Genomic DNA, 22,316 nt, shown 5'->3' on the forward strand with positions numbered 1-22,316 from the left:
TAATAATATTGACATTAAAATGGTTTTAAAAAATTTAAAACTGCTTTTATTCAAGACGAAATAAAACAAATAAGACTTTCTCCAGAAGAAAAAATATTACAGGAAATACTGTGTAAAATTCCTTGCTCTGTTAAACATAATTTGGGAAACATTTAAAAAAGAAAACGAAAATTTACAGGAGGGCGGATCATTTGGATTTATGAGTCATATAAGTAAGTCCTGGTGTAGTGTGAAAAGTAATACAGCTGATTTCAGTCCAGCAGACGTTGGTGTGAATGTCTTGTGTCTGCTGCCATCTAAAGGCTCTTTGTGCTCAGTGCAGCTTTACATCAGTTTTGCTCAAGAGTGTTTGAAAGCTAAGGCTCAACCAAACAACAACATTACAAAGGGAATGTTTGGTTTCCTACACTGTGAATCTCACTGAAACTATCAAACACATGCTGGTCAGATTTAATCATAATCATAATGGATAATATATTATCTTTATTATATTATATTTATTATATTATATTATATTATATTATATTATATTATATTATATTATATTTATCATATGTATTATATTATATTATATTTATTATATTATATTATATTATATTTATCATATGTATTATATCATATTATATTATATTATATTATATTATATTATATTATATTATATTATATTATATTATATTATATTATATTTATCATATGTATTATATTATATTATATTATATTTATTATATTATATTTATTATATTATATTATATTATATTATATCATATTATATTTATTATATTATATTATATTATATTATATTATATTATATTATATTATATTATATTTATCATATGTATTATATTATATCATATTATATCATATTATATTTATTATATTATATTATATTATATTATATTATATTATATTATATTTATCATATGTATTATATTATATCATATTATATTTATTATATTATATTATATTATATTATATTATATTATATTATATTATATTATATTATATTATATTATATTATATTATATTTATCATATGTATTATATTATATCATATTATATTTATTATATTTATTATATTATATTATATTATATTATATTATTATATTATATTATATTATATTATATTATATTATATTATTTATCATATGTATTATATTATATTATATTATATTATATTATATTATATTATATTATATTATATTATATTATATTATATTTATCATATGTATTATATTATATTATATTATATTTATCATATGTATTATATTATATCATATTATATTTATCATATGTATTATATTATATTTATTATATTATATTATATTATATTATATTATATTATATTATATTATATTATATTATATTATATTATATTATATTAAATATTTAAACTTTTTTTCAGTTTTTTTTAACCATAACAGTTTTAATAATTATTTTATAATAGCTCATTTTTGGGGGGATTTGCCATGATGACTGTACATAATATTAAACAAGTTATTTTGCTAGACACTATAGTGCAATTTAAACTAGGTTAACTAGGCAAATTAGGTTAACTGGGCAAGGCATTCAACAGAAGTGGTTTGTTCTGCAGACAATCGAAAAAATACAAGTTTATTAAAGGGGATATATTTTTTAGAAATAAGACTTTCTCCAGAAGAAAAATAAAATGCTGTATAAAAAATAGGCTTCATGCTAATGCTTTTATAATTTTTACTTTAATGTATGAACCTAACATTTGTTTCTTCTGTTTACCTTAATATCTGTTGTTCATCTGTTTAACTTTGCACTACTTCTTCATATCAAACTCAGGTTTTTTCCGTCCTGAATTAGATTCCCTCTGGTCAGCAGCATATGGGTCGTATCTTTTTACCCGTGCTGATTAAAAGATGGGTCTGTTCAGCTTTTGTCAGGGTAATCTTATCTGTTTGTGCCCCATCAGCCTCACAGACGCACATTTTAAAGCACACAGGAGTCCGTTTATGAAGCGCAGCTGGAGAGAGTGAGAGAGAGAGAGAAAGAAAGAGAGAGAGAGAGAGAAAGAGAGACAGAAAGATTTATACATAGTGTATTTTGTTTATTTATTCATTTACTCTTTTATTATTTTTTAATAAAGCGATTAGTTGACTTTACTTCACAAACTGTGTAAACATGTTGCCATCAAATTAGTAAATGAATAAGTAAATGAACTATATGCATAATTATAAAAGTTAAGTCAAGTCAACTCAACAGTTCCAAGCTACAGCAGGTTTACTCACTTTTTTATGTAGAGTAACTAATCGCTTTTTTCAGTGTGTTATGTTATTTATTATTTATTTATTTATTATTATTATTACACTGTAATAAGTGATTAGTTGGCTTTACCTAAACAAATTTAGTAAACCAGTTGCATTACAATTATAAAGTTAATAAACTAGATGCATAATTATAAAAATTAAGTCGAACTCAACAATTCCAAGCTACTGTAAGTTTATTCACTTTTTTAGCTAATGTTAGATCTAAAGAGGCGTGTTGTGTTTTTGTTGTGTAATATTAGCAGATATGTATATGGGTTTGTTTATTATTATTATTTATATTACTTTTATCTACACTCACCGGCCACTTTATTAGGTACATCTGTCCTTGGCAAATGCCTTGTTGGTGTCAGAGGAGAATGGCCAGACTAAATCGAGCTAATAGAAAGGCAACAAAAACTCAAATTAACACTTGCTACAACCGAGGTATGCAGAAGAGCATCTCTGAGCGCACAACACATCCAACCTTGAGGCGGATGGGCTACAGCAGCAGAAGACCACACCGGGTGCCACTCCTGTCAGCTAAGAACAGGAAACTGAAGCTCACCAAAATTGGACAATAGAAGATTGGAAAAATGTTGCCTGGTCTGATGAGTCTCAGTTTCTGCAGCAACATTTATATGGTAGGGTCAGAATTTGGCGTCAACAACATGAAAGCATGGATCTATCCTGCCTTGTATCAATGGTTCAGGCTAGTGGTGGTTGTGGTGTAATGGTGTGGGGGATATTTTCTTGGCACACTTTGGGCCCATTAGTACCAATTGAGCATCATGTCAACACCACAGCCTGCCTGAGTATTGTTGCTGACCATGTCCATCCCTTTATGACCACAGTGTACACATCTACTGATGGCTACTTCCAGCAGGATAACACGCCATGTCATAAAGTGTGAATCATCTCAGACTGGTTTCATGAACATGACAATGAGTTCACTGTACGCAAATGGCCTCCACAGTCACCAGAGCTCAATCCAATAGAGCACGTTTGGGATGTGGTGGAATGGGAGAGTCTCATCATGGATGTGCAGCCGACAAATCTGCAGCAACTGCATGATGCTATCATGTCAATGTGGACCAAAATCTCTGAGGAATATTTCCAGTACCTTGTTGAATCTGTGCCACAAAGGATTAAGGCAGTTCTGAAGGCAAAAGGGGGTCCAACCCGGTACTAGTAAGGAGTACCTAATAAATTGGCCAGTTAGTGTGTATGTATGTTTTGTACTATGTGTATTGTTAGTGCTTCGGTAACATTGTGCTTTATTTCACAGTCATGCCAATAAAGCTCTTTGAATTTGAATTTGAGTTTGAGAGAGATTTTTAACAACAAAGTTTGACAAAAAAAAAAAAAACTTCAAAAAATAAACTTTTTATTTTAAATAAATAAAAAAAATAATTAAGTTAACACCACAAAAATGTAGATTAGTTTCCCTTGCATCACACACAGACAATGTTGTTAAAACACCACTGAGAATTAAATGTTTCTACAAGAGAGAGAGGGAGGGAGCAGGAGAGAGAGTGAGAGAGTTTTGCAGCTCCACCCTGCTCCAGATCTGCTGTCGTCAGCTGTGTCCGCCTCTGTGATGGATGTGTGTGTGGGGTCACAGCCGTCTGTATTGTTCTTTGAGCGTCCAGGGAAAGTTTGAGCATTCAGAGATTCGTGTTGAGGACAGATGGACGATCCGCATGATAGAGTGTAAAACAGTGGTGAGTCTGACTGAAGAGCTTGTATATGAACATATTCTTACTGTCATGATGATTTGATAGACTTACATGTGTTTTCAGTGCTTGTCACGACCAACAGATGCCGGCTGTTTATGGTTAGTTTGTTTTAGATTTGAAAACCATCCGGGAGTAATTTTTGCATGGATGTTGTTCACTTTTTGTGTTTAAAGTTGTTTGTTGAAGATCGCTTCAGCTTTAAATTGTCTTGTATGCCGTTTTGTGGGTTTTATGTTAAAAGGGGACTTATTATGCCCCTTTTTACAAGTTGTAAAATAAGTCTCTGATGTCCCTAGAGTGTGTGTGTGAAGTTTCAGCTCAAAATATCACACAGATAATGTTTTATAACTGTTTGAAGCTGCAGCTTTTAGGCGTTTATCCTAATTGTGGTATTTTGGTGACTGTCGCTTTAAATTCAAATGAGATTGTGCTCTGTTCAAAAGTAGGCGGAGCTATAAATGCCTGTGTGTCAGCATAGTGGCAGATTCAAAAACAAGACTAACGTCCTTTACTAATCATGGAGAGACAGTCACTAATGGGCGGGGCTTTCCCCCTCTGATGACACGTACAAAGGGAGAATGTCAGTGAGAATTTCCAATTGGTCTATTCCTTACATGTGTTTGAATGCTGAATTCTGATTGGCTGTCTTTTTTTTTTACATATATTTGCATAATAGAGTTTTTTGAATGCTCTTTTCCTCCTTGTGTCTTTAATTCTTCAGAATTGACACATTTGTAAGATTTTAATGATGTTACAAATTGCTGCATCTTGAATTTATTTGGGAGAAGATGGGAAAATGTAGATTTATAGAGCATGTGACAGATAGCCCTGCTGTGTCTGGGGTTCAGGCTTGTCTGGCTTTGATTATGGTGTAGATTTTGTCATTCATTCGGGTGTTTTTTATTCAGATCCTGAAGATGATAAACTGTGTGAATGTCAGGCTTGTAAGAAAAGATTTTAAATGAGTTTTTATGGTCAGTAATGGCCCATTCAATATTTTATCGTCTGGAGAAAGTCTTATTTTTTTATTTCAGCTAGAATAAAAGCAGTTTTAATATTTTAATAAACATTTTAAGGTCAACATTATTAGCCCCTTTAAGCTATACATTTTTTCGACTGTCTACAGAATAAACCATCATTATACAATAACTTGCCTAATTACCCTAACCTGCCTAGTTAAACTAATTAACCTAGTTAAGCCTTTAAATGTCACTTTAAGCTGTATAGAAGTATCTTGAAAAATAGCTAGTCAAATATTATTTACTGTCATCATGGCAAAGATAAAATAAATCAGTTATTAGAGATGAGTTATTAAAACTATTATGTTTAGAAATGTGCTGAAAAAAAATCTTCTCTCCATTAAACAGAAATTGGGAGAAAAAAATTAACAGGGGGGCTAATAATTCTGACTTCAACTATATGAACTTTACTGAACATACACACATTTAGTAGGAAAATGTGTGTATGTTCAGTAATATCACTTTTATGACTATTTTCAATCCCTTTAAAGTCAGTAAACAAACAAAAGAGGCTGAGAAAAATGCTGATTTTAGAAGAAAAATTTAGGTTTCTTTTCATATATACTGTATATATATATATATATATATATATATATATATATATATATATATATATATATATATATATATATATATATACAGCAGGGAAAATAAGTATTGAACACATCATCATTTTTCTCAGAAAACATACTTCTAAAGGTGCTGTTGACTTTTACATATATGTATGAATACATATATGATAAGAATACAAATTAAGTTATGTGTAATAAAATGAAATGACGCAGGGAAAAAGTATTGAACACATGAAAAAAGGGAGGTGTAGAAAGTCAGTGAAAGCCCAGACAGCAGCTAAAATCTCTCAGTAGTTCTTCAGCAACTCTCTGCGTAAATGAATATTAGCTGCCTCAGTCCAACATCTACATTAGCAGGAGGATGACGATGAAACCAGGGTGGACATTTCAGCAAGACAATGATCCAAAACACAGCCAAAGAAATTTTAAATGCTTTCAGAGAAAGAAAATCAAGCTGTAGAATGGCCCAGCCAATCACCTGACTTGAATCCAATAGAAAATACAAAATAAAGATCATGATTCGATAGACGAGACCCACAGAACCATCGAGATTTTTACACTCTGTTGAAGTCTGTTAAAAACTCACATCTGAGTGATGCATGTGACTTCATTCTCCATATGAGAGGCGTCTTAAGCTGCCATCACCAAAAAAGTCTTTTATATAAAGTAATAAATACACTTCAGTAGTTCAGCACTTTCTCCTTCTGTCATTCCATTGTTAACAGCTCCTTTGAAATTATTATTCCCATATTACCAATATTTCCAATATTAACCCACCATCCCCCCCTCACACTGTACTTGTTATCAAGGTGGATCCCAATAAATTAAATGTAGTATTAAGCAAAATATTTTACTCTAAGAATCATTTGTTCATTCATTCATATTCCTTCAGCTTAGTCCCTTTTTTTATCAAGGGTCGCCACAGCGGAATGAACCGCGTAAAATTATCCAGCATATGTTTTACACAGTGGATGCACTTCTAGCCACAACTCTGGGATTCAGAATAGAGAAAATGAGTGAATCATTATTATATGAGTCATTTTGCTAAATGACTAAATACTGTATGAGTGATCGTGTTGAGATGAGTGATGAGAGTTGAACTGAATCCAGGACGTGTGTGAGAAGCAGACAGGAAGCGATCAGAGCAGATGTATTTAATTAAAGAACCTCGTCTGCTTAAACGTTTCAGCACGCTTGTGCATCCCGCAGCCAGAGCCACAGAAAACCAGGAATTCCTCACACACTCGGAGACGCTCCAGCTGCACAACACACTCGTCCGTCCTTCCTTTAAGACGTTTTCCCTCCACGTGTTTGCGTGGGTTAATCAATGACAGTGATGCTGCTGAAACATATCCCTGAGAATTCCTGCTTGTGTCATTTCCTGTTTCCCAGCCAGAGTGGGTCAGACTGCTTTTTGTGTGTGTGCGCGCTGGCAGATGTAAGCTTGTATTCATGTGTAAACTGTGCATATACAGTAAGACCCTGCTATGTATGGTCAGGATTTTTAGAAAGCAGTTAGCACGATCGCCTCACAGCAAGAAGGCCGCTGGTTTAAGTCCCGGCTGGGTCAGCTGGCATTTTTGTATGGAGTTTGCATGTTCTCCTCGTGTTGGCATGTGTTTCCTCCGGGTGCTCCGGTTTCCCCCCACAGTCCAAACACATGTGCTATACAGTAGGTGAATTGGGTAAGATAATAATACAGAACACTCAGCAAAAATGACTGATAAGAGGCAGATTGAAAAGTTCTGATTGGGCGGAACTGAACTCAAACATTTTAAGTTCAGTTGTCAAATCTTTATAAGTTAATACACTAAATTTTTGATGAAATGAACTCAAATAATATAAGTGTATATGATTCAATAGATTTAAGCTTACACTTCTCAAACCATTTGGTTTCAAAACTTAAACCATTTGCCGCAATCGGTTTCCTCAAACTATTTGAGTAGCTAAACAGTTCATTGACTTAAATCGTTTAGTTAACTGAACTCAAGCATTTTAAGTTCAGGTATCAAATCTATATAAGTTACTAATACACTAAATGTTTGATGATGTGAACTCAAATAATATAAGTTTATATGATTCAATATACATATATATATATATATATATATATATATATATATATATATATATATATATATATATATATATATATATATATATATATATACATATATATATATATATATATATATATATATATATATATATATATATATATATATATATATATATATGTGTGTGTGTATGTGTGTATATATATATATATATATATATATATATATATATATATATATATATATATATATATATATATATATATATGTTTACAGTACTCAGACCATTTGGTTTCAAAACTTAAACGGTTTGCCACAATCGTTTTCCTCAAACAGTTTGAGTTAGCTTATCGGGTTTTACAGTGCACATATTGTGATTTTGATTTGATTTGCGATATAATTTTGTAGTCAAGCTTCACAGTTCAATAATCTGTATCGTAACTGCTAAAAAGCAGTGAGTGTTAGTTTAAAAAGAGCAACCGAAAAGATTTTAACTTCAACTATTATTCAAATTTGTTTTTAAATATTCAGAAATAGGATGTAATTTAACTTTTAATTTTCCAGTAACCTGGGTTAATCGTTTCCGGTGAAGTGTATGCCAATGCAAATGCGGTGCGTTTAATGTCTGCTTTCTTTAAAAATCAGCGATCTCCACTGGCTGAGTGATATACGATATAAAGTGGGTCTCAGATTGTACAAGAAGCACTGTATTAAATTACATTTTTCCCGCCATGTCTTTATAATATGAGCATTTATTTTACCACAGTATATTCAATGGAGCTTCTGTGCTAGCCTGTCGATTCTGACAGGCGCGTGCGAGCAAACGGCTTTTTGTCTCGTTTTACACTTGAGCAACTAAATGAATGCCAAAGTCTATTTAACTGATTGTATTTGAGTTACATTACAACATCGATGCTGTAAAAGGAACCGTGTAAAATAGAAAAAAACTCACAAGTCAGCTGAAGTTTTTCAGTATGGGAACAATACTCGGCATATACCCTATTAAACACTCATTTTTCTCTAGAGCAAGCAGTAAACACAAATAAAACAACCTTACCTTTCTGTAAACAAGTTCAACTCAAATTATAGTGCAGCTTATTGTACAAACAAAAAAATAATAATTATAAAAACTCCGAACATTCAGCCAACTAAAAAGTCTGATAAGAGGCAGATCGAAAAGTTCTGATTGGGCAGAACAAAAGTATGCTCACTCAATTGGCTAGTAAGACTGTCATGCACAGACAGCAGTCTCGCATTTGCTCTGGGCAGGGGAAATTATATAATACATATACAGTTGAAGTCAGAATTATTAACCCCCCTGAATTATTAGCCCCCCTGTTTATTTTGTTCCCCTATTTCTGTTTAACGGAGAGAAGATTTCTTCAACACATTTCTAAACATAATAGTTTTAATAACTCATCTCTAATAACTGATTTATTTTGTCTTTGCCATGATGACAGTAAATAATATTTGACTAGATATTTTTCAAGACACTTCTCTACAGCTTAAAGTGACATTTAAAAGCTTAAGGTTAATTAGGTCAACTAGGCAGGTTAGGGTAATTAGGCAAGTTATTGATAATGTTGGTTTGTTTTGTAGACTATCGGAGAAAAAATATAGCTAATAATGTTGACCTTAAAATGTTTTTTAAAAAATCAAAAACTGCCTTTATTCTTGCCGAAATAAAACAAATAAGACTTTCTCCAGAAGAAAAAATATTATCAGACATACTGTGAAAATTTCTTTGCTCTGTTAAACATCATTTGGGAAATATTTCAAAAAGAAAAACAAATTCAAAAGGGGGGCTAATACTTCTGACTTCAACTGTATATTCCATATCGCAGCCTCCTGCGATTGCAATTCGATTTCGATTAATTGCACAGCCCTACTTAGCGTTGTCTTGTTTCTAGTTGAAATATCTAAAAATATATCTTATTTTCATATTTAGGAATAATAAGTTTACAAGCTAAATAATCTGCCAATGGGGTAAGCAAAATAATCTTGTGTTTAGGTTTGAAGTGTAGATATTTGGACCAGAAACAAGACTAAATCAATTCTGAGAAATATGTATATGTAAATTAACACTATAACATTATATCATATTTATTGTATAAATAATCATTGAAGGGCGACACAGTGGCTCAGTGGTTAAGAAGGCCTCACAGCAAGAAGGTCATTAGTTTGAGTCCCGGCTGGGACAGTTGGCATTTCTGTGTGGAGTTTGCATGTTCTCCCCGTGTTCGTGTGGGTATCCTCCAGTTGCTCCGGTTTCCCCCACACTCCAAAGACATGCGCTAGGTGAATTTGGTGAGCTAAATTGATGTGTATGGGTGTTGCCCAGTACTGGGTTGCAGCTGTAAGGGCATCCGCTGTGTAAAACATATGCGGAATAAGTTGGCGGTTCATTCCGTTGTGGCGACCCCTGATGAATAAAGGGACAAAGCTACAGGAAAATGAATAAATGAATAATTAAATGCAATTAATCTTTGTTACGCCTCCAAACATCATTTTTATGTGTCCAAATGTTCTAAACCTCAATGTTAAATCCTCAGGCACAGGCCTTAAAAACACATGCAGATGTTAAACCTTCACTGTATTGTGGTTAATCTTGGTAGTGACTCTAAAAATCCTGTGTTTTGTGGCACCTGGTCAAATATAATCAACATTGTGAATCCTGCAATGTGACTATACGATGCTGAATGCTATTGTGCAGCCCTAGTCTGTATGAATGTAATTAATGTGTCAGTCTGGTCCTCCTCAGAGATTTGCTCTCTCTGGAGCTGTTGAGGAGTAATTAAGGTTAATATAGCATGACCCTCGTCTGCCGCTCAGTCCTACAGTCTGATAAGCTGGAGAATCACGGCCATTATAAATGCTGTGATGTTCATTCATCATGATCAGGGGTCCCTGGTTAATGGGGACACGCACAGGAGATGATGCACCTGCTGATACACACTCATTCTGTCCATTTTCTAGGCCTCATTTAAAAGCCTGTAACGAGACTGTCATGATCAGGTCCCACTGGTGACACAGTGGCGCAGTGGGTAGCATGATCGCCTCACAGCAAGAAGGTTGCTGGTTCAAGCCAACAGGGTCAGTTGGCGTTTCTGTGTGGAGTTTGCATGTTCTCCCTGCGTTCGCGTGGGTTTCCTCCGGGTGCTCCGGTTTCCCCAAGTCCAAACACATGCGCTTTAGGTGAATTGGGTAAAGCTAAATTGTCCGTAGTGTATGTGTGTGAATGAGTGTGTATGCATGTTTCCCAGTGATTGGTTGCAGCTGAAAGGCCATCCGCTGCGTAAAACATATGCTGGATAAGTTGGCGGTTCATTCCGCTGTGGCGACCCCAGATTAATAAAGAAACTACGCCAAAAAGAAAATGAATGAATGAATGAATGATTCATCTAAATATAATTTTAGTTTATTATTATTATTATTGTTATTATTATTATTATTATTATTATTTATTGGTATTATTATTAGTATTATTAATATTATTTTAATTTTTAATAATATTATTATATTTATTTATTATTCTAATTATTATTATTCTTATTATTGTATTTATATTTATTATTATTATTTATTATTGTTATTGTTGTTTATTTATATTACATTTTTTTCAACATTTTTTAAAATTATCACATTAAATAAAAATATATACTAATTGAACTAATTTAATTTAGTTTTAATTAACTTTTTTACTACTTATGATAAAAATTACAACTGAGAATATACTAAATAAAACAAATATTTAAAAACACATATGTAAATATTTTATATAAAACTTTAATAATTATATAAATATATAGATTCATTATTATCATTATTATTAGTATTATTAAATATAATTTATTGTAATAATACTATTATTATTTTTCTTCAATTTACTTTAGAATTTAATTTATAATTTATAATTTACAAGTATATAATTAAATGTACATATAATTGCAATTTATTATGAACCCCATTTTATTTATTTTTTTATTTATTATCATTAAACTCATACAAAATAAAATTTCTTATAATTGCAGTTTTATTTGGTTTGTAATTTATTATTATTATTATTATTATTATTATTATTATTATTATTATTATTATTATTATTATTATACCTATAAAAATAAACCTGCAAATAATTGTATTTTAAGTTATTATTATTATTATTTATTATTATTTTATTATTATTTTATTATTATTATTATTATTATTATTATTATTATTATTATTATTATTATTATTATTATTATACCTATAAAAATAAACCTGCATATAATTGTAGTTTAAGTTATTATTATTACTATTATTATTATTTATTATTATTATTTTATTATTATTTATTATTATTATTATTATTATTATTATTATTATTATTATTATTATTATTATTATTATACCTATAAAAATAAACCTGCATATAATTGTAGTTTAAGTTATTATTATTACTATTATTGTTATTTATTATTATTATTATTATTATTATTATTATTATTATAATTGTTGTTATTGTTATAATTATTATTGTTGTTGTTGTTGTTATTTTGCTTTTAAACTTGAAGTCAAAGACTTAGTCCTAGACTTGAGATCATGTGTGAGATAAAACTCCAGTTTACAGTTTATAGTTGATTTCCATGCATAATTCATGTGCTATTATGATCAATGTGTCACATTCATGCTCACATACATGTGGCCTCAGTGCATGAATGCTTCACAACAGTTTTTTACATCTTGAAAGTGGTCATTTTCTTGCAATGAAAGGGCTGCACAGAGGACACAGCGGGCAGATCATGTGATTGGACCATAATGAAGTGTTTATTAGCACAGAATCGGCCGTCACTGAGCTTCTCTGCCTTTCTGAACTGATGAAAAGTGGCCAGATTTGCTGCAGCTATGACTGGAGGGCATGTCACTTATCAAATGAATGCTTCTCTTTTTGAGGACAGTCGGGCCAGTCAGAAAGAGCCCAAACACGAGACCCCTGAGCCTCTCGAAGTGGAGGAATGTGCATGTTTTCATCTGCATGAAGGAAACGTCTCATACAGGATCACTTCACCAGTAGAAGAGTCTGTTTTGTGCCCCCCTTCGCTGATATTAAATGACGGCATTTTCTTGAAGACGACGCTACTTTTGAGCCGTTGTTAGCTAACTGTTTAACTTTCTTACCCAAGACATGCTTGATTATTTGAAAAGAGATCTCTCCCATGTTGTTTCATTACTTTCTGTGGGAAAAGAAACACAAACAGCGGGTCAGAGTTTTACAGCGGTCAGTCTTCTTTTAGATCGAGTCTGTGAGAATACTGAAACAAGCACAAAGCGTGGTATAATTATGACTGACCACAGTGTTTGACTCTCTGCATGGTGCTAAACACACTCAGTATGTGTAAAGTCAAATCGCGGATTTGCACTTCATATTAATCAATGATTAGGCGGAACTATCAAAACCGAAAGTATTTGGCGGACGCAATTGGCTGACGGAGCTTGCCGAAGGAATACGGAAAGTGCCGAGTCAACGCGGAAGACAGAAAAACTCACATGGCAGATGCAGGCAGACAAGCGCTGAAAGCTGAAGAACGCGATCGCTGCATTAATAAACACTTGCGATTGCAAGCTTAAAGTTTAAAGCTGCAGTGAGTGAGAAAGGGGAAGCACATCAGCACTTAGTCATCTCAGGGACACTGATGGTATGAGAAATGACTTTTTCCTAATTACAAAGGACTGTCATATGCATCGTCTTATTTCTAATTATGTGCAATATAAAACATAACTTCTATTTTGTTGCACTGTAGTTGATTATTTTGTGCATTATAGTAATTTGTGCACAATATTCTGTTAATTATACTGTTCATTTGTTTAAATAGTTCCTGTTAAAGTGAAATGCTTGCATTAATACTGCAAATATGACTTGAATATGCAAATTATCGGACACTGAGAAAGTTTGCAAAGTAAATGTCTTTATTTATATTATTTTGTGTTCTGTTTAAGCCAGTATTGGTATTAATGTATATTTTATATATTTTGTTCCTTTTCTAAGGTTATCAACCTATTGCTGCCTATTCGGAAAAATTGAAAATACAAATGCTGAAAACAGTTTTGGAGTTGTTCCCTGTGTCCCCTGTTATTGGCTGAAGCTTTTTCGAGTTAATAGCAGATACTGATGTGTGAAACCCATAATAACTCGACAGTTGATAACCAAGAGTGTAGCAGCTGGACATAAAGATCAACGGCTTTGTGACGTCCAAAGACATAGTTCTGCTGACACGAAGTTAAAGAAAATTCAAGGAAAATGGCTGAAGAAGCATTAGGAAAATCAGTTAAGCAGCTGAAAAAGGAAAGAACCACTGCTAAAAGCAGCTTCACCAAACAAGCTAACTTTCTCTGTAGAGAAGCACACCGACTTATAGAATCAGAGCTAAAAGAAGAATTCAAAAAGCTTTCTTCTGGAGCAAGAAAAGTTTTTGAAACTAATGATGACTATAAAGCTGGATTAATAGCAGAGATTGAAGCTAATGAAGATGATACAGAGGTACAACTTTCAGCACAGCAGGAAGCTGACTTTAAAAAAGCTGTAGAAGACTGTAACGCAAAGTTTGACGAAGTAACTGAGATAGTACAAGATAATCTCTGGAAAAGATATGGACAAAGTGATGTGTTAACCACAATTTCAACAGCTGAGAAAGCCTGTGATCGTACGGCCGCTATGCCTGTCGATGGCTCTGGATATGAAAGTTATGAAGTACAACTGGAGCTCTTGATGAGACTGGTGAAAGAAGCAACTGGAGCTTTGCTGAAATGGGAAAGATGGATTCCCGCACCTGAAAGAAAGGATCTTGAAAGTCATGTTCGCAAACTGAAAGAGTGTAGCAATGAGCTCGAATCAAGGAAAGCTGAATTCGCTTGGGCCCGAAGAGCTGCTGAGGATGCACAAGCATTAGACACGAGTATGACAAACAATCCAAACATAATGGTACCTGCAGGACAGATCATGCCAGTGGTAAAAATTAAACCAACAAGTCTACCTAAATTCAGTGGTAATAAAAGAGATTACTATCGTTGGAAGAGAGACTGGGAAAATCTCCAGAAGCAAGGTGAGCCCACTGGATCTGTTGAAGTGAAAAAGATTCAGCTAGTGGATAGCGTGGATGAAAAGATCGCAAAAGAGCTCAGGTTATCTTCCTACAACACTGCTGCTGACATATTCAGGGTGTTAGACAACAGATATGGTAACAAAATCACAATTGCCATGGAAATTGTGGAGGAACTGGAGAGAATGCCAGCTTTGAGAGGAAATCAACCAAGAAGGGTTATAGAATTAATCCAAATGGTGGAAAAAGCCCTGGCTGATCTCACAGATCTCGGAAACGTTGGTGCAATAAAGAATCCCCTTGTGATAAAATCCATTGAAAGCAAGTTACCGGAACTTGTGAAACGAGACTGGCTCGTCTATATGACAGATCCTACAAATAACATCACACCAGACAAACACTTTGATGAGCTGTTACAATTCCTTCAGAAACAAGAGGAAGTCCTTGAAAGGCTAGAACAACTTAAAATCTCAGAAAGAATTGAAAAACCAGAGAAAAAGTTTGAAAGGAACTATGCTTTTACTAGAACAACAAAGAAAGACTCCATAGAAGCTGGGTGCATCGTATGCGGGTCAGAGAAACATAGAGACAGGATTTTCTTCTGCAGAAAATTCAAAGACTTGAAGCTGACAGAGAAGAAGTCTATCATCAGGAAACTAGGAGCATGCAAAAAGTGCTTGGGAGTTCATGAGGATGACAACAGGTGCAGTGATAACTACCTTTGCAGGAGCAAAGATTGCAAAAGAGGAGACTTCTCAGACCACCATTACTTCCTCTGTCCAAAATGGGACCTCAAGAACCTGAATGGAGGGAAAACTGTCAGTAAAGATAGTAGAAAAGGAAGTGCATTGACTATGGAGCAGGAAAATTTCCTGGCTGAACTGTCACCAGAATTGGCAGAGAGGTGCAAAAAAGCATTCACCAACAAAGTTAAGATGATAAACTGCTCAGGAAATGACCAGCAGGGATTGGTTGGCAAAAGTGGATTAAAGGAGCTTCCTGTTATTATGATGCTAATGGAAGTAACCACGAATGCAGGACAGAAGATTGGTGCTTTGATAGATCTGGCTTCTGATACAAACTACATCACCCATGAAGCTGCTGAAAGACTAAAGCTGAGAGGCGAAAAAATCACTCTAGTGGTTCATGGAGTTGGCAAGATGGCGATCAGAGTAAGCACAAAGAGATACCTCCTGAGGATTAGAGTCAAAACTCCTGAGGGGACAGTGAAAGCTCATCAGTTGATCTGCTATGGCTTGGAAGAAATTGCCAAAGTTCATAGAATTGTAAGTGAAGAGAAACTTAAAGAGTTCTTTCCAGAGGTGGACTTAAAAGAACTGAAAAGACCAGGAAAAATAGATCTTCTCATCAGTCATCGAGAGGGCAGACTTGCTCCACAAAGAGTGAAGATTGTTGGGGATCTTGTCCTGTGGGACAGCCCACTGGGGAAAACAGTGGCTGGAGCACATCCTGATCTGTTGGAGGTGGTGGATATGGCTGCATATGAGTCCAAAACACATTTTGCTCGGTCCATGAGAACAGCTGCAGCCAGGTATGAAGAAATCCTAGGAAAAGCAGAAAGACCAGCAATCACTGTTGCAATCCAAGAAGGACAGCGCCCGAGAAGTTCACTAGCAAGCAACCGGGAGTTTATTGACTGGTGGAAATGGGATAGTATTGGCACAGCGTGTGAGCCAAAATGCGGAGGATGTCGCTGTGGAAACTGCCAGCCTGGTGGGAAGGAGATGACCCTAGCAGAAGAAAGGGAGCTAGAGATCATAAGAGCGGGTCTCACTTATGTTGAAAAGGATTCTCACAGCACAGCTCCACACTGGGATACAAAGTATCCATGGATTCAGGACCCAGCTACACTTCCGTACAACAAAAGTGGAGTAGAAGCTGCTTTCCTCAGAACAGAGAAGCAGCTAAAGAGAGTACCAGAATGGCAAGACGTTTATGCAACTCAAGTCCATGATATGGTGAAAAGGGGTGCAGCAACAAAGCTTACTAAACAAGTTATTGAGAAATGGAATGGACCTGTTTGGTATGTTAGCCACCTAGTAGCACCAAATCCACACTCAACTACTACGCCAGTGCGACTTGTCTGGAACAGTAGTCAGAAATTCAAAGGGCTAAGCATGAATGATCTTCTGTTGAAAGGACCAGATGTACTCAACCCAATCAGAGCTGTCTTGCTAAGATTCAGGAAAGGAGTATTTGCTGCTCTTGGAGACATAAAAAAGATGTACAATTCCGTATGGCTGGAAGAGCGTGAGGTTCATCTTCACAGGTTTCTTTGGAGAGACACTCAAAATGAGGAAATAAGTGAGTACGCTATCACCAGAGTTAACATTGGAGATCGTCCTGCTGGATGCATTGCACAGTTAGCAATGCGTGAGACAGCCAGACTGGCAAAGTTTGCTCATTTAAAAGAAGAATGCAGAGTCCTTGAGGAGGACAGTTATGTGGATGACATCCTTACATCCCATAATTGCCAAGAGAGGCTGAAAGAAATAACAAATGGGCTAGAAGAGATTCTAGCAGCTGGCGGATTTGCACTGAAACCATGGGTTCGGTCAGAGCAAAGTGGGAGGAAGCAAGCAGTTGATCCAAATCAAGTTCCTAAGGAATCAATCTCTCAATCTAAAACAATCATACTACCAAACCAGCTAAGAGATGAAGACAACAAGGCTTTAGGCACAGGGTACTTGGTAGAGGAGGATAAGCTGTACATCATGGCTTCCATTAATTTCTCAGTGAGAAAGAAGAAAATGAGAACAGGTCAGAACCTCTTGAAAAGTGAGGTGAGACTGAGAACACCAAATCCTTTGACCAGAAGGCACCTGCTAAGCCAAGTTGCTGGCCTCTATGATCCAATTGGTCTTGTTACCCCTGCCAAGCAGAAAGGTGCTATTCTTGTCAGAAAAGCTTTCCAGGAGACAGGAAAGGGAAGTCTAACCCGTGAGACATGGGACACGCCACTTTCTGAAAACCTCAGGGAAGAAGCCATCAGATTGTTTGAGGAGTATGTACAGCTTAATCAGGTCAAGTTCCACAGAAGTCTCACACCTCCTGGCTGGAAAGGAAAACCCTGGGGAATCACTTTTTCAGATGGTAGTGATAAAACATATGGAGCTGTATTGTACCTAAGATGGAATACAGACCAGGGGATAGACGTCAGACTAGTTGAATCCAAAGCAAAACTAACACCACTAGACCAGAAAGGAGATGCTGTGAAGGCTGAAATCTGCGGTGCAGTTTTCGCTGCACGTCTCAGAAAATACTTTGAAAAGCATGGACGGATGGAAGTGGAGCGTTGGTTTCACCTGGTAGACAGTCAAACCGTGCTGGGGGCCATTCAGCGGGACAGCTATGGCTACCAAACCTTCTTTGCAAACAGAGTTGGAGAAATCCAAAAGTCTGGATCAGTCAGTGACTGGTGGTGGATCCCAGCGGACTTTAATATCGCTGACATCATTACTAGAGGAGGCACTCCTGAAGATCTTGCTGAAGAGTCCGAATGGCAGGAGGGACCACAATTCCTCAGACTTTCAGTAGAGGAGTGGCCAAAGAAATCAGCTGCAGAGGTTGCTGCTGATGCAAAGGAGAATGTTAACAAACTTCAAAGGAAAACGTTCTCAGCAGTTCTGACAAGATCTCAAACAAAGGAGAACCTGACAGAAGCAGAGAAAGAAATTCCTGAAGTTTCAGTCCTTGAGGATTCCGTCAATGTTGTTTCCGACTTTGACATCTGTAAGAATGCAAAAAGACCAAACTTGCCAAAAGGAACACCTGGTGACTTAATTATTAAGAAACTAGTGAATGTGGAAAAGTACAGCAATTTAAGTAAAATAGTCAGAGTCGTCTGCTGGGTTTGGCGTGCTGTAAAAAAGTGGCTAGGATTCAGGGATCAAGACTCAATAGAGGGGAATAGAAAAGAAGTGTTGCAAAACAAGATCAAGCAAACAATGCTCACTGTGAAAGAGGAAGAATATATTCTGAAAGAACTCTTTCTGGCAGCCCAACAGGGTGTGACTTTTCCTGACACTACACTTAGCAGACTGGCTGTGTATAGAGAGGACTCAGGACTCTTGGTTTGTGGTGGAAGAATCCAGATCTTTAATGAAGAAAAGATTGCAGTCCCAATTTTACCTTGCAGTGCATGGGTGTCCATGTTACTAGCCCAAGAAGCCCACAATGCAAATCATGAAGAGGTAGCAGGAACACTTCTAAGAATGAGGAAAAAGGCGTGGGTGATTAAAGGTCGGAGACTAGCCAAGAAAGTAGTAGACAGCTGCGTGATCTGCAGGAAGGCAAGAGCAAAGAGATGTGAGCAAATCATGGCAGACCTTCCTCCTGAAAGGACAGAGCCAGCAGCACCCTTTGCATACACAACTTTAGACCTGTTTGGACCATACACAGTAAAGGACGAAGTTAGAAAAAGAATACATCTCAAAGTTTGGGGAATCGTTTACTGCTGTATGGCATCCAGGGCGATACACACTGACATTGTGAGTGACCAGTCTGCTGAAGGGTTTATGCTAGCCTACCAAAGATTCACAGCTCTGAGGGGTCATCCGAGGAAATTATGGTCCGACCCAGGCTCAAATTTCATCGGAGCTAAGCCTGCTCTCACGGAACTCTACAAGTTCCTGGACAAGTTGGAAACATCTGAGTTAGAGAGAGAAGCTGCTAAACACGGAACTGAATGGGTTTGGAAGATCCATCCTGCAAGTTCTCCTCACAGAAATGGTGCAGCAGAGGCCGCTGTTCGCATAGTAAAGCGAGCCCTTCACAACTTGGGAGGTAATGGTGTTTTCACTTGGAGCGAGTTCCAGACCTTCCTTTATATGGCAGCTAACCTGGCCAATGAGAGACCCATTGATGCAAGGACTCAAAGCAGAGAGGATTGTGTAGAGTATGTCACTCCCAACTCTCTCCTGTTAGGAAGATCTGGACCAAAGGGAGACCCAGGTGACTTTGATTTTGTTGACTATCCTTATAAAAGATTAAAAGTCATTCAAGGGGAAGTTAACAAGTTCTGGAGGAAATGGAGTCAGTTAGCAGGCCCAAACTTATTTGTAAGAAATAAGTGGCACACCAAGGAACGGAATGTTGCTGTTGGAGATATCGTCTGGTTAGCAGACCAAAATGCTCTGAGGAGTCAGTACAAGTTGGCCAGAGTCATTCAAGTCAATGCTGATGACAAAGGTATTGTCAGAGATGTGAATGTTAAAGTCTTCACAAGCTATCCAGTCTCAAATGTAAAGCCTGCTAAAGCCAAAGCCACAGCCAAAAAGTTGACTGACAGAATCCCTGCAACTATCCTCCACAGAGACGTTAGACGTTTAGTCGTCTTAATACCTATAGAGGAACAGCACTAAACACGCACTTAATTCTGTGAACAACTTGGGTTCAAAGAACCAGTAGTTCAAGTGGGAGGTGTAAAGTCAAATCGCGGATTTGCACTTCATATTAATCAATGATTAGGCGGAACTATCAAAACCGAAAGTATTTGGCGGACGCAATTGGCTGACGGAGCTTGCCGAAGGAATACGGAAAGTGCCGAGTCAACGCGGAAGACAGAAAAACTCACATGGCAGATGCAGGCAGACAAGCGCTGAAAGCTGAAGAACGCGATCGCTGCATTAATAAACACTTGCGATTGCAAGCTTAAAGTTTAAAGCTGCAGTGAGTGAGAAAGGGGAAGCACATCAGCACTTAGTCATCTCAGGGACACTGATGGTATGAGAAATGACTTTTTCCTAATTACAAAGGACTGTCATATGCATCGTCTTATTTCTAATTATGTGCAATATAAAACATAACTTCTATTTTGTTGCACTGTAGTTGATTATTTTGTGCATTATAGTAATTTGTGCACAATATTCTGTTAATTATACTGTTCATTTGTTTAAATAGTTCCTGTTAAAGTGAAATGCTTGCATTAATACTGCAAATATGACTTGAATATGCAAATTATCGGACACTGAGAAAGTTTGCAAAGTAAATGTCTTTATTTATATTATTTTGTGTTCTGTTTAAGCCAGTATTGGTATTAATGTATATTTTATATATTTTGTTCCTTTTCTAAGGTTATCAACCTATTGCTGCCTATTCGGAAAAATTGAAAATACAAATGCTGAAAACAGTTTTGGAGTTGTTCCCTGTGTCCCCTGTTATTGGCTGAAGCTTTTTCGAGTTAATAGCAGATACTGATGTGTGAAACCCATAATAACTCGACAGTATGTACTGCATGTTTCTGAAATATTACATGTCCTACTTATAAAAACCCTCTAGTCAGTCATTATTTTACTGTACTCAGTGCTTTTTTTTTCTATTGCCCGACTATTTAAATAATTGTGCTCATAGAAATGCTGTAAATTGTGCTCTGTTTTTTGAAAGTGAATTTTGCTAAATGATGTTGGTATTTGAAAGCACCAAAACAAACTCACCCATAACCCAAAAAGACCACGCCCATTTTTATATCACCGCTATTAGCTAGCCCCTTACCGCTGATTGGTAAGCAACTATGTCTTTTTATATAAATTCAACTAATCGCTTTAAAAGCAACAGGTTTACTCACCATTTTAAAGTAAAGTCAACTAATCACTTTAAAAGCAACAGGTTTACTCACTTATTTTAAGTATAGTCAATAATCACTTTAAAAGCAACAGGTTTACTCACTTATTTTAAAGTATAGTCAACTAATCACTTTAAAAGCAACAGGTTTACTCACTTATTTTAAAGTAAAGTCAACTAATCACTTTAAAAGCAACAGGTTTACTCACCATTTTAAAGTAAAGTCAACTAATCACTTTAAAAGCAACAGGTTTACTCACCATTTTAAAGTATAGTCAACTAATCACTTTAAAAGCAACAGGTTTACTCACCATTTTAAAGTATAGTCAACTAATCACTTTAAAAGCAACAGGTTTACTCACCATTTTAAAGTATAGTCAACTAATCACTTTAAAAGCAACAGGTTTACTCACCATTTTAAAGTAAAGTCAACTAATCACTTTAAAAGCAACAGGTTTACTCACCATTTTAAAGTAAAGTTAACTAATCACTTTAAAAGCAACAGGTTTACTCACTTATTTTAAGTATAGTCAACTAATCACTTTAAAAGCAACAGGTTTACTCACTTATGTTAAGTATAGTCAACTAATCACTTTAAAAGCAACAGGTTTACTCACTTATTTTCAGTAAAGTCAACTAATCACTTTAAAAGCAACAGGTTTACTCACTTATGTTAAGTATAGTCAACTAATCACTTTAAAAGCAACAGGTTTACTCACTTATTTTAAGTATAGTCAACTAATCACTTTAAAAGCAACAGGTTTACTCACTTATTTTAAGTAAAGTCAACTAATCACTTTAAAAGCAACAGGTTTACTCACTTATTTTAAGTAAAGTCAACTAATCACTTTAAAAGCAACAGGTTTACTCACTTATGTTAAGTATAGTCAACTAATCGCTTTAAAAGCAACAGGTTTACTCACTTATTTTAAGTAGAGTCAACTAATCGCTTCAAAAGCAACAGGTTTCCCCACCATTTTAAAGTCAACTAATCACTTT

General features: G+C 35.3%; 2 protein-coding genes across 5 annotated transcripts in view; both read left to right on the forward strand.

The window, feature by feature from the left end:
• Positions 1-22,316, forward strand: part of sash1b (SAM and SH3 domain containing 1b) — a 234,262-nt gene that overhangs the window by 154,996 nt on the left and 56,950 nt on the right. The window contains exon 1 of one of the 3 annotated variants that reach the window (XM_056476542.1): positions 3,861-3,993. The exons of the other annotated variants lie outside the window; for them this stretch is intronic. Within the exon in view, the coding sequence (XP_056332517.1) occupies positions 3,874-3,993 (120 nt within the window). The 5' untranslated portion in view covers positions 3,861-3,873. Of the gene's footprint in view, positions 1-3,860; positions 3,994-22,316 lie in introns of those variants that run through there. 3 annotated transcript variants of the gene reach the window in all.
• Positions 13,043-20,968, forward strand: LOC130244219 (uncharacterized). 2 transcript variants are annotated; one of them, XR_008839211.1, is made up of 3 exons: positions 13,043-13,334; positions 13,685-20,480; positions 20,831-20,968. XR_008839211.1 is itself a non-coding variant. In XM_056476538.1 (2 exons), exon 2 carries the CDS (start codon positions 13,937-13,939, stop codon positions 20,117-20,119), a length of 6,183 nt encoding a protein of 2,060 aa, XP_056332513.1. In that variant the 5' UTR covers positions 13,043-13,334; positions 13,685-13,936; the 3' UTR covers positions 20,120-20,781. The 2 variants fall into 2 exon arrangements, 1 of the variants encoding a protein (XP_056332513.1); XM_056476538.1 differs by lacking the exon at positions 20,831-20,968 and having other exon boundaries at positions 13,685-20,781.

This window comes from Danio aesculapii, chromosome 17 (assembly GCF_903798145.1).
Source record: "Danio aesculapii chromosome 17, fDanAes4.1, whole genome shotgun sequence".
NCBI classification, from domain to species: domain Eukaryota; kingdom Metazoa; phylum Chordata; class Actinopteri; order Cypriniformes; family Danionidae; genus Danio; species Danio aesculapii.

Bases quoted from the DNA above. Each gene is read 5' to 3' on its own strand.
- LOC130244219 (XM_056476538.1), top strand. From the start codon at position 13,937: ATGGCTGAAGAAGCATTAGGAAAATCAGTTAAGCAGCTGAAAAAGGAA.